This window comes from Crassostrea angulata, chromosome 9 (assembly GCF_025612915.1).
Source record: "Crassostrea angulata isolate pt1a10 chromosome 9, ASM2561291v2, whole genome shotgun sequence".
In the NCBI taxonomy this organism is placed as follows: domain Eukaryota; kingdom Metazoa; phylum Mollusca; class Bivalvia; order Ostreida; family Ostreidae; genus Magallana; species Magallana angulata.
This window is the reverse complement of record NC_069119.1, coordinates 30,573,852-30,588,976: the sequence shown is the minus strand read 5'-3', so window position 1 is coordinate 30,588,976 and position 15,125 is coordinate 30,573,852. Positions and strand designations below refer to the sequence as shown.

The 15,125-nt window shown below is 32.1% G+C and overlaps 1 protein-coding gene across 2 annotated transcripts in view; it reads left to right on the top strand.

The window, feature by feature from the left end:
* The window catches only part of LOC128162754 (histone deacetylase 4-like), a 74,988-nt gene that overhangs the window by 269 nt on the left and 59,594 nt on the right, over nucleotides 1–15,125 (top strand). For both annotated transcript variants that reach the window (XM_052826117.1, XM_052826114.1), the window contains exons 2-3: nucleotides 13,415–13,472; nucleotides 14,537–14,599. In XM_052826117.1, the coding sequence (XP_052682077.1) occupies nucleotides 13,451–13,472; nucleotides 14,537–14,599 (85 nt within the window). In that variant the 5' untranslated portion in view covers nucleotides 13,415–13,450. The remainder of the gene's footprint in view (nucleotides 1–13,414; nucleotides 13,473–14,536; nucleotides 14,600–15,125) is intronic.

Sequence of the window (15,125 nt, the reverse complement as noted above, 5' to 3'; positions counted from 1 at the left end):
ATTTCTTTGTCGCTTTTCGTAGACGATAAAGACAATGGAATGAAGTTTTGTCATTGCCAAACATGTATTTTTTCTGCAAGAACAGGTGAACAGGTGAATGGTCGCTTGCAGCGGCATTGAGTATTTGTGTTTCGGTTGTTTACATTTTTTCATGAATGTAGGCCGGGGTTGATTAGGTTTGAACCAATCACCCGAAAGGATCATGATAGCCCGTTTGGAATGTTACATCTCATTTGGGATATTTATAAAGTGCCCCCCCCCCCCCAATAATTTTGCTAAACACATAGTCAGTTCACATTTAAAAGAGATGAAATGGTTTTTTAAGTTTTGGTAAACAAGTTTTTTCTGTAATCCTATGCAAGATTGTTCTCTCGGTATTAAAATCCAGAACTTCTTGAGGACCAATCTCACATACTGTGGACATAAAGATAAACATTCTAATCAAAAGATGTTGCATTTGTAATATATTTGTGCAGATTTTTGTTTAAAAACAATAACAAATAATATGTATTCCTGCACTTAAACTTACATTCCGGCCATTTGGGATTTAATGTCCCATTAAGGGCTATTATTATTCATATGGGCAATAGACACCTTCATGATAAATATGGTACTGGTCTCTTGCAGGGCAAATTGATACACTTTTCCAAAATTTTAGTAGGTAGTTAATTAAATGACGTAAATGAAACAATTGATGTTACGCCATATTTCACTAAACTATGTCATTTTGCCCTGCAAATGTGCAGTATCGTAGTTAACGTGAAGGGGGTTAATTGGTTCCAACTTATAGACAGAATATTGAAAGTTGTCTACTGTAATGAAGTAATTTAAGCACCTTTTCTTATTTTACAGCTTCTAAGAAATAAAGTTAACACTGTATTCAGGTATTTCTAGGAACCCCCCTAAACATTTTTATAATTCTGATATCATTAGAATATTACAGTTCAGTGCTTTCTATTGACATTCTCATACACTCAATACAACAATATTGTTTATGTGATTGATACAATTATAAGAGACATCGTAAACATGCAGATATTGCCAACTCTGTGAAATCATATTGTATATAGTATTCATTCACCAAATAAATCACAATATCTTTAAATAAGAAGAATGCTGAAATATGACAAAAATTAAACTTTTCAAATCCTATCGTTCAATTAAGGAGAAGTTTAAGCACCAAAAGATATGACAGAGTAATCGGGCCATATATCTAAGAGAATTTGCCAATTTTCAAATGTTGACCTCATTATATTTGGTCTATTTTGCAATTGTTAACTAACGGTATATGCATGTACAGCTTTAAAACTCTGCAAATATCACACAAATTTTTAACAGAATAAAAATTATTTTAACTTATTAAGATCATTCATCAAACTATAATGCCAATGAAATTGTAGTTTTCCAAGTCCAGTCATGTCCAGCATATTGTCATTGGCAACCAATATTTCCCATTAGTTCTGGCTTTAGAATTCAAATATGACAATTTAGATCATAAACTGTAATTTAACTGAAGAAAGAAAATCCATATATATTTTTCTTTAAAATTTGGACTTTTTCATGCATAATGTCCAATCAGAGCTCTTCACCCCGAGGAGATTCATATCGCCTAAAAATGGCCATGCATGTCCATCAAATCGATTTAACTTCATTCATCAAATATAAAACCAAAAATAAATTGTATATTATTATTCATAAATTGTATATTATGATTCATATCGCCTAAGAATGGTCATGCATGTCCATCAAATCGATTAAACTTCATTCATCAAATATGAAACCAAAAATAGATTGTATATTATTATTCATAAATTGTATATTATGATTCATATCGCCTAAAAATGACCATGCATGTCCATCAAATCAATTTAACCTCATTCATCAAATATGAAACCAAAAATAAATTGTAAATTATTATTCGACGCAGTTCAGAACATTCTTGAACACCTGAAAGACTTAGTTGCAAATCCCTCATATATGGCGCTGTGTATACGTTATATTAATATGAGGGTATTTGATGTTTCACTGTATAATTTGTCCACACTCAGCTACAGGTAAAATGGGTACATGAGCACCTGATCTCCAATTCTCAATACAATATCACAGTAGGATAGATTTTGTTGATTACATTGCATCATATTATATGTAAGCTTCTAGTATCCATGGATATTAATGATTAGATATTTACATGTGCTTACATGCATTACTTATACTTACCTTTTCTGTGATGGTACATACGTCTTGTGTAACAAATCTGTAATACAGATTTGAAATCACAATTTCTCAGGGTATTGTATTCTTAATCAATAGTATGACCATATGATATAACATATTCAAGTGTTTTCTGTTCTTATAAATGTAATTCAGTAAACTACTTTTCGGACAGCTGTGGGTATAATATGAATATGCTTTATAGTTTACAAAGTCAACAGTCAACAAAATAAACATCAGATCTGCCTTAGAATTTTAGATGTGATACTTTACACCATAAGCTATTATTTAGTAATTAAAGAATAAATCCAAATACTTTTATAGCTTTAAGATTTGAATATTTCCTCTTTCTTTATACATAGCTCTCCTTTCAAAGAAGATATTAAATATAATCTAAAAATGGCCACGGCCATTCAACCCTCTTAAAAAAAAAATCATCTTCGTATGAGTTGCATACTTAATGAATATGCTAAGAATAGTGTTTGTTATGATTGAGCCGGAGAATGAATGGGTGTGGGGTGTTAATGTATACTTACGCCACAATTAACATACAGTACGCAATAGATGCTTGTTTTTGTAATAGACAGCTATACCAATGTGAAGAATCTTGATGTTAATTGAAAATAAATTATAATTGGGTTATAATTACCACTTGAGTGTATGATATGTATAAATGTAATAGAGACACTTTTTGCCTCTGCTGGGGTTTGAACCTGGGTCCTCTGGCACGTCAGTCTAGCACTTTACTGATTGAGATAAAGGGTTAACCCACTAGCCAGAGCTAGTAGGAATGCCAGTATACCTGACTCTACCACATAAATATATATACAATACATTATTAAATAGATGGAAGATTGTGTTATATGGTCTACTATTTTTTTTTTTAAATATCTTTACCTATATTTACCAAGGACGTGTTCGTTTTTATTTTAGAATTAAATGCTTATTATTGGAAATATTCGTAAATTAGGTCAAATGACCCTAAAAAGGGTAAAGTCTTACACAGAAATTGAATGAGATTGACCTGTTTATTAATAAATTCTATTTGATCTTTCTTCTCAAGAAGAAATATTGTACCAAGGCAATATATATATTATATATACATGTAGGTAAGTCTTATGAATGCATTCGTTATCAAGCTATAAATAATAATTAGGTCAGAGTTGCGTGAATGTGGAGATGTGATTAATAGATTCATAGGCCATTAATATGAGGTGTTGCTTCAAAGAAACACAACATACAGGGGAAAAAAAAAAGTTTTTATTTCCACATATGTCAGGTACATATAGATTGAAACTCCTATATGTTAAGGGATGTCTTTAAATGAGGGTTGATTTGTTGATCAGAAAATCATGTTTTTCCCCCTCTTACACCTATATGGAAGTCAGTCATGCGAAATGATAGGATGAATTTGGGTGAGTTTGAGTCATTCTAAGACAGTGATAATATGAGAACTAAGTCTAATAGAGTTGATAATTAATTGAATAATGATTATATAATTAAATTAATCCAATTTGATAGGACTTTTACTCAGTTATTGGATGTCAGTGTTGTCAGATTTTGAGAATTGAATATACTCCTTTTTACATGATATGGATATAAAACAATTTAAACCTGAATGCATTAAGGGCATTGGATTCAGAGTAAAAGTGATAGCTAGATTATGATCAAATCCAATTTCTGAATCATTGAAGTCCCAAGAATGGAATAACAAAAATCAGTATTATTGCTGCACATGTTTCAAAATAGGAACGCGCCAATTATATGACGGAATTCCATGTGTGGAATCAGTGTCACTGCAATTCTCCTACATTTAAGAATTTCCACATGGTTTCCATGGAAACACGACTTTTCATCCAGACACTTGAAGGAGCGATTTTTCTTCGCTGCCCAGTGAAAACCAAAGTAGGACATATATAATGGCCCAAAGGTCATGCACAGATGATGACAGGGATAAAAAGCCCCAGATTGTCCCAAAATATGCAGCATATGGAAGTTCCACCAGAATGATCAAATGTACCTCCTGAATTGAAGAGTTTTAAATATCCTGGCCTTCTGTTACAATGCAAATACATGTACATGTATGTAGAAATTCAACAGCTAGATGCTGTTAAGGAACAAATGTACCCCCAGTGAATTGTTGACTCTGTATAATCAGGAATTGGTTTTAGGCTGTGGAAAGAGGGGGGGGGGGGTGAGATGTAGATGTGATAGATGTAAGTTGAAATTTTGAAACAATCAGGCATTGAGTAAACTGAATCAAGGACATCAAAGTCGAACTCTGCAAGCCCAAGTTTATTTCTCAGCTGATTGATGTATAATTGAGAATTAGAAGATAAATTAGCCTTCTTTTTTTTTTTTTACAAGAGCATATTTCCCAGTAGTAAGTGGATTAGGGGAGCTAGAGGAGGGTAAATTCGGAGGGATTAAAGACTTCAGAGGAAGAAATGATTGCAGTTGCAAAAGATATATTCCACTAAAAGCCAAAAACGCTTCAGTACAGGATCAGGCTGGGGGAGATTACTGGTAGTTTGTAAAATTGCTGATATGTAGAATTTCTTTTCTATTTAATTTTTGTTCTCCCCCAAAACTGCAAGTGATTTAATGGAATCAAGTCATGCATTTCATTTGTAATTTTTATTAGATTCTATAGTGATAGCAATGAATCAGAAGTTATAACTTTTAGCTGGTATGGGAGATGTCCATATTGTGATATAGTTCCAATCAAAATAAACAATATCATAAAGTATAATTATATAAATCTTTTCTTTCCCGAAATTTTTACCAAAAAGCTTAGAGCAATGAGCTAAAGTGTTAACTACAAATCTGTAAGTCATGAGTTCAAATTCTGCTGGGGCTTTTATGATTTTATATATAATTTTATAATTCCAAAAATAAAGAAAAAATTTGGGGGGGGGGGGATTAAATATTGTGAAATTTGAAAATTCTAAAACGGTAAAAGTATTTGATAACTGTGTATTTTTATCCACATTAATATTGACAGGTGTCCCGTACCACCTTAAAGACACTCATTGTGTTCAATGGGATGTGTTAGTACATAGAAATAAAATTATTGGATTTATCGCATGGTTACTTTTTAATGCGTTTTTGAAAGGTTATGTGACCTAATTTTTGACGGAGTTCGTTCTGCCAAGGAAGATCCTGGAGTGAATATTGAAGGTACTGATTCGCTGTTTGTTGTAATATCTCGCTGATTCGCTGTTTGTTATAATATCTCGCTGATTCGCTGTTTGTTATGATATCTCGCTAATTATTTCAAAGCTGTGAGGTCTTGTATCAGTTGAATCTGTTTAAAGCTATATCAAAACAATGTCAGATTTTGTATTAATAATAGTAAAGTTGAATCTGTCTCAAAACAACATCAGATTTTATATCGGTTGATTCAGATTGAATCTGCATTGATCAAGGCATTGTCAAATTTCATATCAGGTGATTCATTTTGAATCTGTATTAAAACACTGAGATTTCATATCATTTGATTCAGTTTTAATTTCTACCAAAACACAGTTGTATTCTAGTAAATGATTCAAGACTGTCTTTTTGGTTCTAGAACCATTATGATGTCATAATTGATTTGATGAATCTTTTCCCGTATATTAATAAAATAAAAATAAAACAATATTTTTGACATTCTATATTTAATCACTTGGAAAAGTAATCCCTGTACCTAATTTGACATCATTTTAAAGAGGATTTCAAGGGCTTGTTTAATGCCGTTTTTTGAGAAACTGTAGGCATTCTAGATATATTTCTTTAGTCAAAAATGGACAAAACCCCTAAATTTGTTACTTTTATCCTTCACATTTAATGAAAATGACAGTTTAAAACATGATTTTTCACAGAAATTTAAGCCACGGTACACCCTATGAAACAAAGATATTGTTATGATATCGAAGCATCATGAAACAAATTCATATCTTGAATTTCATAAACCTGTCGGCACCTTTCCTTTACTAGATCTTGATTTTAAGCCCCCTCCCCTCCCCAAATGAAAAAATGTTTTTTGTGGCAGATGCAGAATCACTAGGAATACCCAGTGTACATAATGCAGCATTCAAGTAATTGGTGATATTCTTTGTAGGAAGACAATTGTTGATATATTTATATTTATAGGATTACAGTCCATCCTTAATCATCCTAATCCCAGCCTAGTTTCCATGGCAAACTGCGCTGTCCTGTCCGTTCCCTGTTAATTAACCCATTTCAGTGTGTGTTTTTTCTCTCTCTCACTGATTATGTATGGGGTTTATGTAGGACTAATAAATTGGCAGAAATTATAGTAAAATCAATACTGCTCCCCTGCCTGCTGTTTTGCCTGCAATAATTTATGTATCAGATCATTTCTCTCTCTCTCTCTCTCTCTCTCTCTCTCTCTCTCTCTCTCTCTCTCTTTTCTAAAGATTTTAGCTTTTGCTGGAAATCTAAATCCAACCTCAGGACCTTTTTAATGATGACATATAAATTGGGAACAAAGTCGCACTGTAATTTACATTTTCCCCTAAGAATCGTTAAAATGGACTCGGGCAGCCAAAGATGTATGCAACCGATATTAAATTGTGCACAGAATCCTCAATTTACGCGGCTTCTCCGTTGCTTTGCAGGCACACAGTCTATATATAGAATTTGATGATCAATCTTCAGCTCTTGAATAAGAAACCTGTACTGTGCAGTGTCGGTGTCTATATATAGACATCTTTAATAATGATGATACAAGAGAGAGAGAAAATGATCAATATTGGGCTTTGGCCGCACCAGTTAGCTGGGATGTTCCAATCACAGCAAGATTTTTGAATGCCGTTAAATTTTTTTTCAGGGGGGTCGTATTTCCGGGTGTTTTGTAAAGAAATCGGGACTTACCGTTTTAAACAATTTTTACTTTTAAGGTAAGACAAAAAGTACAAGTGCTGTTAGACGTAAATATTTATTTTGTTCTTCAATTTTTTTTAATCTTATTTGGAAGCTTTGATAGAAACAAGAAAAGGCACACTGGGGAATATGTGCTTGCAGGTTTAATGTATTATGTAAAGTGCTTCCATTGAAACAGGTATTAGATTTTTTGGAAAGTCTCAATGAACATGATGAATGGAAACCATTTAATGATGTATTTAAATGTTGGAGATGTTGATTCCCCCCTCCCCAAGAAAAGAACAGAAACATGCAGAATTGGGGAAACTTTGAAAGGGGGGGGGGGGGTAGGAAAGTTGTATTTTAAAACATTGTGAATATTAATTCACGATTATATATGTTTAAGGTAAATAAAGGAAGTTAATATCCAGATTTATACAAGGAAAAAGATTTTTTAATAAGTATATTTCATTTCTTTGTGTATGTATTTAAAACTTTATTTCGTAAGTGGTTCAAAGGCTGTTTTTTTTAACTGGTATTTGTATAACAGAGCAAACATTTTGATGTATAATAGATTGGTTTATTTATATATATACGTGAGGTAAGGAAAATTGAACATGTTTATTTTGATCTCAGATAACCTGTAATGCCATACGAATACTTGTTCAGCTAGTACATAGATACCAGGTAGGTTATTTAAGAGGGCTCAAATGTCGTGGCCATTTCTAGGCTATTTTAATCTCCTTGAGAAGAAGAGCTCTGTGTTAAAGATATAGGAAAACATTCAAATTTTAATGCATATATGTTTTAAAATTTCCTTTTTAAATACTGTAAATTCACAAATTTATTTTCCGCAAGTCCTTAATTCCACGATTCAGCCGTTTGCATCAAATCACGAGAATATAACATTGCAAATGCCAAATTTTTATCATAGTTTTGTTTAGTTTACATGTGTCCGAAAAATGAAAGCAAGATTTTTAAATCCGCGACATGTATTTCGCACGATTTTACGCGGATATTAATTCCTCACTTATAAATAGGAATCTACAGTAATAGATAACTCATTTATAAAATTGAAAGGTAGAACTGATGGTTAAACTTGTTGACCATCAAGCCTCCTTAAAGGAGATCTGATGTTTTTTTAGTAACCACTGTTGAGTGCTAGCTGTTTGGAGAAATTGCATCAGCCATTGAAAACTGTCAAGACTATTATTGCACATTATGCAAAACACAAATCTGGATTATTTAATTTTGTCATTTCAGTTGGTATTCTTAATATTTGTTTTCCATGGATGATATTTAAAGTGAATTTTCATGTACTTTGCTTGGCGAAATCTCGTTTTCTGTAGCCATTGCCTTTAATTAACCCAAAATAGTCACATGACTGATTTTTAGGTGAGTTGTTTGGGTAAATTTATATTAACTATTGTTTTTAGCTGATATGCATGCATAAAGACAATGTAAAGCTGGCAGTATACTGATAATTCATATGTTGAAGTTAATGACATTTTCAAATAAAATGAAACTTTTAAGATATTAACCAATCAGAGAGGTAGTAATTAATCCATCATATAATAATAGTATATATTGTATTGTATTGTCTTTTGTGCGTCATTCTCTGACCATAGAATACTGTATATACAGTATTTTCGCCCCTCTTTAATTTTGGCCCTTCTACACTTGCAAACAGTTTTGCCGTCTTGAAATCGCCCACACAGTTGTGTTTTAAAAGAAATATTATGAGACATTGAAATTCACCTAGTCTTAAATTTGTACACTGACAACGAGGGTGAAAGGAGGAGCGAATACAGTATACAGTATACTTCATGATAATGAAGATGAGTTGGATGTCTTAGCTCTTACTGTAGTTATTTTGATTCTATTCATGTTCATAGATAGTTTGCTGTGTTTTACCTTTCACATTTACATTTACTTTCTATCTCGAACTAGATGGGACTGTTTAAAACCTTCGGTATATCTGAGTATTCGAGATATCGAGGGTAAAATACTTTAAAGATAAGTGGTTGGGACATAGAAATCACTTGGCATATTCATTGTATTGGAGATATCATTGTTCGAGATATCGAAGTTCAACTGTATTTTAATTTTAAGGAGAATCAGTTTCTCTATGATAAAATAATCATGATTTTATCAAAAATATTCTATTTTTTATATGTAATGAAAATTTACATTATTTTTATGCCCTCCTTCGAAGAAGGGGGGGGGGGTATATGCACACATTGAAATGAAATTTAGTATACAAGTTAATCATAATAATATCTAGGTCAAGTTCGATTTTGGGTACTATTGAGCAATTTTCAACAGAGTTATGCCCCTTGGACGTGGAAAAATTCCTATTATTTGAAGTTTCCATTCGTTTTCTTCGCAGAGGCTGAACATATTGAAATGAAATTTTGTATACTGGCTTATTATAATAATATCTAGGTCAAGTTCGATTTTGGGTGAGACCGAGCAATTTTCGACAAAATGGTGCCTCTTGGACGTAGAAAAATTCCAATTATTTGCAGTTTCCGTTCATTTTCGTCGCATAAGATGCATGTATTGAAATGAAATTTAGTATACAGGTTTATCATAATAATATCTAGGTCAAGTTTAGTTTTGGGTACAATCAAGCATTTTTTGAGTAATGTGCCTTGGACTTAGAAAAATTTTAATTCTATGTAGTTTCCGTTCATTTTCTTTGCAGATGTTTCCAAGGGGGGGGGGGGGGGGGGGCATAAGTGTTTTACAAACATCTCTTGTTCTTTTCCTAATGCTTTTCCTTTTGCTAAAGATCACAGTAGCAGTTTGTTTTCATAGCAGAGAAGTCTAGTTAGCTACTATCTAAAACCCTTTAATTGCCACTAGGAAAAATTCTAATATTAATGCATTATTTACAATGTTTTACTTTTCGGGGAAAATTGTCTAATAGTGAACAATGTGAAATTAAAAACACAAATGTATCCCACATCTACATTATTTTCACAAAGTAATGGAAATTTACATTAAAGCATGTGGGATCTTTTCTCAAATGGCACAAAAATGAGCTGATCTTTCATTAGTGCTTACATAATTGTGAAGCAGAAATATTTGATGAGGATTTAATTTCGTATTTTCGTTGGCAATATAAATCAAGGAAATTAAATCCAAGATGAATTTTTAACCCAAGTATTAATAAATACAGAGTTGATGCACGATACATTTTAGGGATTATGATATGACGAAATGAAATGCCAACAAAATTGAATTTGGTTTAAAAACAACGAAATTTTCACCCAACAAAAAATATGTGCTTCTACAGTAATCATGAATCACCAACTGGCGTGGCTATGCATGTGTGAAATGTGTGTCCTTTTGCACACTCTATTTCATGCTATGAAGATCAATTGTTTCGGACCCCTTTTGCCAGCAAACCATGCAGTGTGACCTAAATTATCTACAGCAATTTGTCAAAGGGCTTTGTTTAATTTCAAACTATTTCCGGCAGTGTTAATTTTGGAAACAGGTTAAAGAGTTATCAAGATTACTGTAACTTGGCCATTAGTTCCTTATTAGTAAAATCAGCCTTGATTATCAACTTTTATTCAATGATTATATCAAACTGATTACTAGTTCATGAGAAATCGTTTCAGATAAAATGTAAAGTGAATACGTGCATGTGTGTGTGTTATTGACTTTCACTTATATACATATGTGGATATATGAAATTCAGTGCATTAGGAAACTCCGATATTGGAGTAAGTTGAATACTTTATTCCAAGGAACTCAGTGTTTGTGATATATCATTTTTACAGGTATTTTTTTTTTATTTACGCACTGTATACAGGTTTATTTTCATCCTGTGTAATTTTTGCCCTTCAATACTTGCAAACAGTTTTGCCCCATTTTGAATTCAGTTGTGTTTAAAAAGAAATTATCTTAGACAGTAAAATTTGCCCACAGACAATGAGGGTGGAAGGGGTGAAAAATAAAAGGGAGTGAATATTTCCATAAATACAGAATAAGCAATGACAAAGCTATATAATTTAACTGAAATTAGGTTATATATGATACGTATTGAGACATCTCATTGATTGCAGAAGCAAAAAAAAAATGAGATAAAATGTAAACTTTTAAGAGACACTGAAGTTCCAATGGACAGAAAATACTTTTTCTTACTTTGTGAAGGATAGGTGGTAAACAAATTACCCCTCAAATTTACCTTTAAATTTTATATTTATGACTTTTAATCCCTAAACTATTTGATTAAGAAAAGAAATGATAATTTTGCTTTAAATTCCATTTATATTTATACAAAGTTCTTCTTCTTAAGGAGATAAATACAGTCTAAAAATGACCATGCACAACCATTCAGCCCTCTTAATTGGAAGAGAAAAACATGCAAAAAAGCTGAAATTACCTATTTGGTCAAAATTTAATGTTAAGAATATGTGAACTGATTGCAAAATTTTTGTCCTATACTGTTGATAAGAGATTAAAAAACGATTTTGATTGGATTTTAGTATGTAAAAGGGCAGATTAATTTTATATCATTCAAGTATATTTCCCTGAATCAGAGATTACCTACTAGTATGTCCACAGACGCCAAAGCTGCCATGAACAGATGGTGGCTTTAAGGAGACTGAATGGTCGTGGCCAATTTTAGACTATAGTAATCTTCTCCAGAAAAAGAGCTCTATATAAAGATATAGGGAAATGTTCAGATCTAAAAAGCTAAAAAAGAAAAAGAATATAATAAGAGTAAAAAGCTGGAAAAAATTGAATTCTTTCTATACTGAATTATATTTCATTGCCAAATTTTAATTTTAATTAAGGCTGTCGTCTAAATATAGATCATATTATTAATATGTTAGAGTGGGTCCTTTTAAATCTCAAAATGTTATTGATATTAGGTATTTTAAGTATCTTTAATCAGTACCCTTTATATACAAGGAAATGAATAAATGCTTAGGTTATGTTGTGGTCTAGATCTGTGTCGCCTGTCTGGCAATTGTTGAAGCAATTTTATATCAAACCCCATCATGACTTTCAGTACTTTGATTTTATGTAAGGTAGCAAAGTGCAGAATTTAATTAAAAATCTGCGCTTACTGCACTAAGTGAACAAAACATTATTTTCTTTTTAACTTCCTTTAAACTACCTTATTTTGGTTATAAAATAAATTTGCTGCTTTTATGATAAAGCTGCATGTCTATATTATCCTTCTTATTTTATTGTTTGCAGCATTGGGTTTTCTATTAAAAAAATTCTTCATAAAGTCATCATATTTATTTCCATTTTATGAATGTAAATGCTATGGTGATCTTTTTAATGATATATTGTACAGTATGTATTATAACTTGGAATCTCTTGAAATCACTCCCCCCCCCCCCCCCCCCCCCCCTTAAGAAAAAATGATATGTACAAGAATTACAGTTTCTAGTTAATGAACTAAAAAAAAATTGAAAAAATAGGAATTTGGACAAACTTTGTTTATACCTTTAGTCAAACTCTCAGGCATAGATGAGACATATTGAAGAATCTGTGTTTTTAACGTTTGATTTTTTTTTTTTCATTGTATGATTATTAAAATGATTGAACACCAGAAAATTGTGTATTTGTGGAGTACGCTATTTTTCATTCATATGGATGATTTAAATGAATTCTAACATTGACAGTTTCTATGTATATAACCCGAGGAGACAGATGTTGAATGTATTATGGTTTTTTTAACATCACTGAAATCAGGGAATTAATTCATAAAAAAATGCCTTGAATAATAAGTTCATTGGTACTTATAATGAATGTATTGCCTTGAATTTATTTATTTCCATTGTTTTTTTATGATTTCTTTATTTTGCAGTTTTAATAACAAATGGCATTGAAATCTTGGATTTAATTTAAGAAAGATATGCCTTGAACAATGATAAAAATATACTTATTAATCTGTTTCATTGAATTGAACTATTTTTAGGTTTTTGATACATTTGAAAGGGCTCGATGGCCGTGGCCATTTTTTGACTGTATTCAGGTCTCCTTTAGAATAAGAGATCTATATAAAGATATAGGAAAATACTCCAATTTAAAAGGTAAAATACAAATTCAAAAAACAAAACTGGCCGCTGGTCAAGAGTAGCCATTGATTTCTAAGAAAGTTTTGACTGTGTATGGAATTTTTCCTTATTTGATGATAGTTTATAGGCAAACAAATCATATTTTGAAATTGTCCAGACAGATTTTATGGTTTGTTTGTTGACCTCCCAGCCTCCATCTTCGTTAGCCGAGGGTTTCTGATCTGCACTGCGCCTAGCCACCTGAATGTTGTTTTTAATTTTTTTTTTTTTTTTTTTTTTTACAGCCTGACATGGTAGGAAGACGGCAGTAGAATAAGGAAATGTCTTCCAATAACTACCCATGTAAGTCATAGCTTTGAGGATTTTTAATGCTGTATGAAGAGTAAATTTTGCCCTGTGTAAATTTCGCCCTTCTACACTTGCAAACGGTTTCGCTCAGTCTTAAGTTTGCCTGCTGACAACGAGGGCGAAAGGGGCGAAAATAATTTAATTTTAACTATAGATCAAAGTACAGCTTCAAAAAAAAAGTAAGTGATACACTATCTTAAGTTACAATTTATTTAAGTGATGTACAAGTTAAGTTCAAGTCAACTGCTAAAGCCTGTTAATGTAAGGACTTCAAAATGTAAGGTACGTAAAGTTAAACCTAACCGTAATGTAAGTTAAGTACAAAACTGAATGATAATGTAAGTAAAATGCAAAACTTAACTACATTCAAACTTCGTTATCTCTAACTAGATGGGACTGTTTAAAAAACTTTGAGATATCCGAGTATTCGAGATATCTTGAAAAATAAGTGGTAGGGACTTGCAAATCACTTCAACATATCCATTGTATTCGAGATATCAGTGTTCGAGATAATGAATTTCAACTGTACAATGTAAGTGAAATGCTATGCACCTGGGTAGTACAGTTAAACCCGGATGCCACAGTAAGTGACACAACAGCTGATTCAGTGTTTATTTCAGGTATTAATATAGTTTATCAAAGCATGTATATGTAATTGTGTTAATGTCTCATGTCATAGGGGAAGTGATTCAATATCAACTGTAAACGGTCATGCAAATAATACTATAAGAAATACTTTATTGTTTGAAAAAAAGAGAAGTTATGTTTTATCAGATGCCAGTTTGCCTTTAATAATGTGTTAGAGAGGATATTTGCATGTTTCAGTGAAAAAAAATCCACTTAAATTGATGCCCTAGGGACTTTCATATGTGAGTTGCATATTGAAAAGAAAATTAATAAAATAAATGAGCAATTGCAAGAGAATTATGTTGCATAATGGTCTTGCCAGTGGGCCTTTTTCACAAGGCACACTTTTTCTAAGCATTTAGTGAACATTTTACCCAATGTTATTCTAAGCAAAATGTGCATTACACTTCACAATTTTTTTTTTTTGCCAGATATCGTCAACCGGAAGCTGCTGTATAAAGAGAGTGTCGACTCGGGATTCCAGGAGCCAATCGGTGAGTGCCTTATGTAATGTTGTTTGAGAAGTGTGCCATTGCGGGGAAAGGCATGGATCAAGAAGTTTCTATCTTGTAGGATTGGGGGGGGGTGGGGATTAATTGGTAAGGGTAATATATAGGTTGCAGGGGAAAAAAGGGGAAAATATGGTGGTGTGAATCCAGAATTATCCAGGGGGAGTGGAAAGGGGGGGAAGAGACAACAAGAGCACTCTTTCAGAATTTTAGAATTTTCAAAAAGACCTAAATTTGTGGGTAATGATACTTTTGATACGATGTGTCATTAGAAATTACACTTTGATGAATATTTGATTTTTTGTGGATCAACTCAGCAAAGAAATCCAAGGAAAATTGGTATTCAACAAAAATTGATGAAACCACAATAGGATGGTAGGTTGGAGGGAAAAATTAACAGGAAAAACACTGAATCTGTTCACAACTGAAATATACTATAGCATGCAAACTCTGAAAACTATTACTGACTATAGCATGCATCTGGTTGTTAACCTTATGAGCCATTGAATTT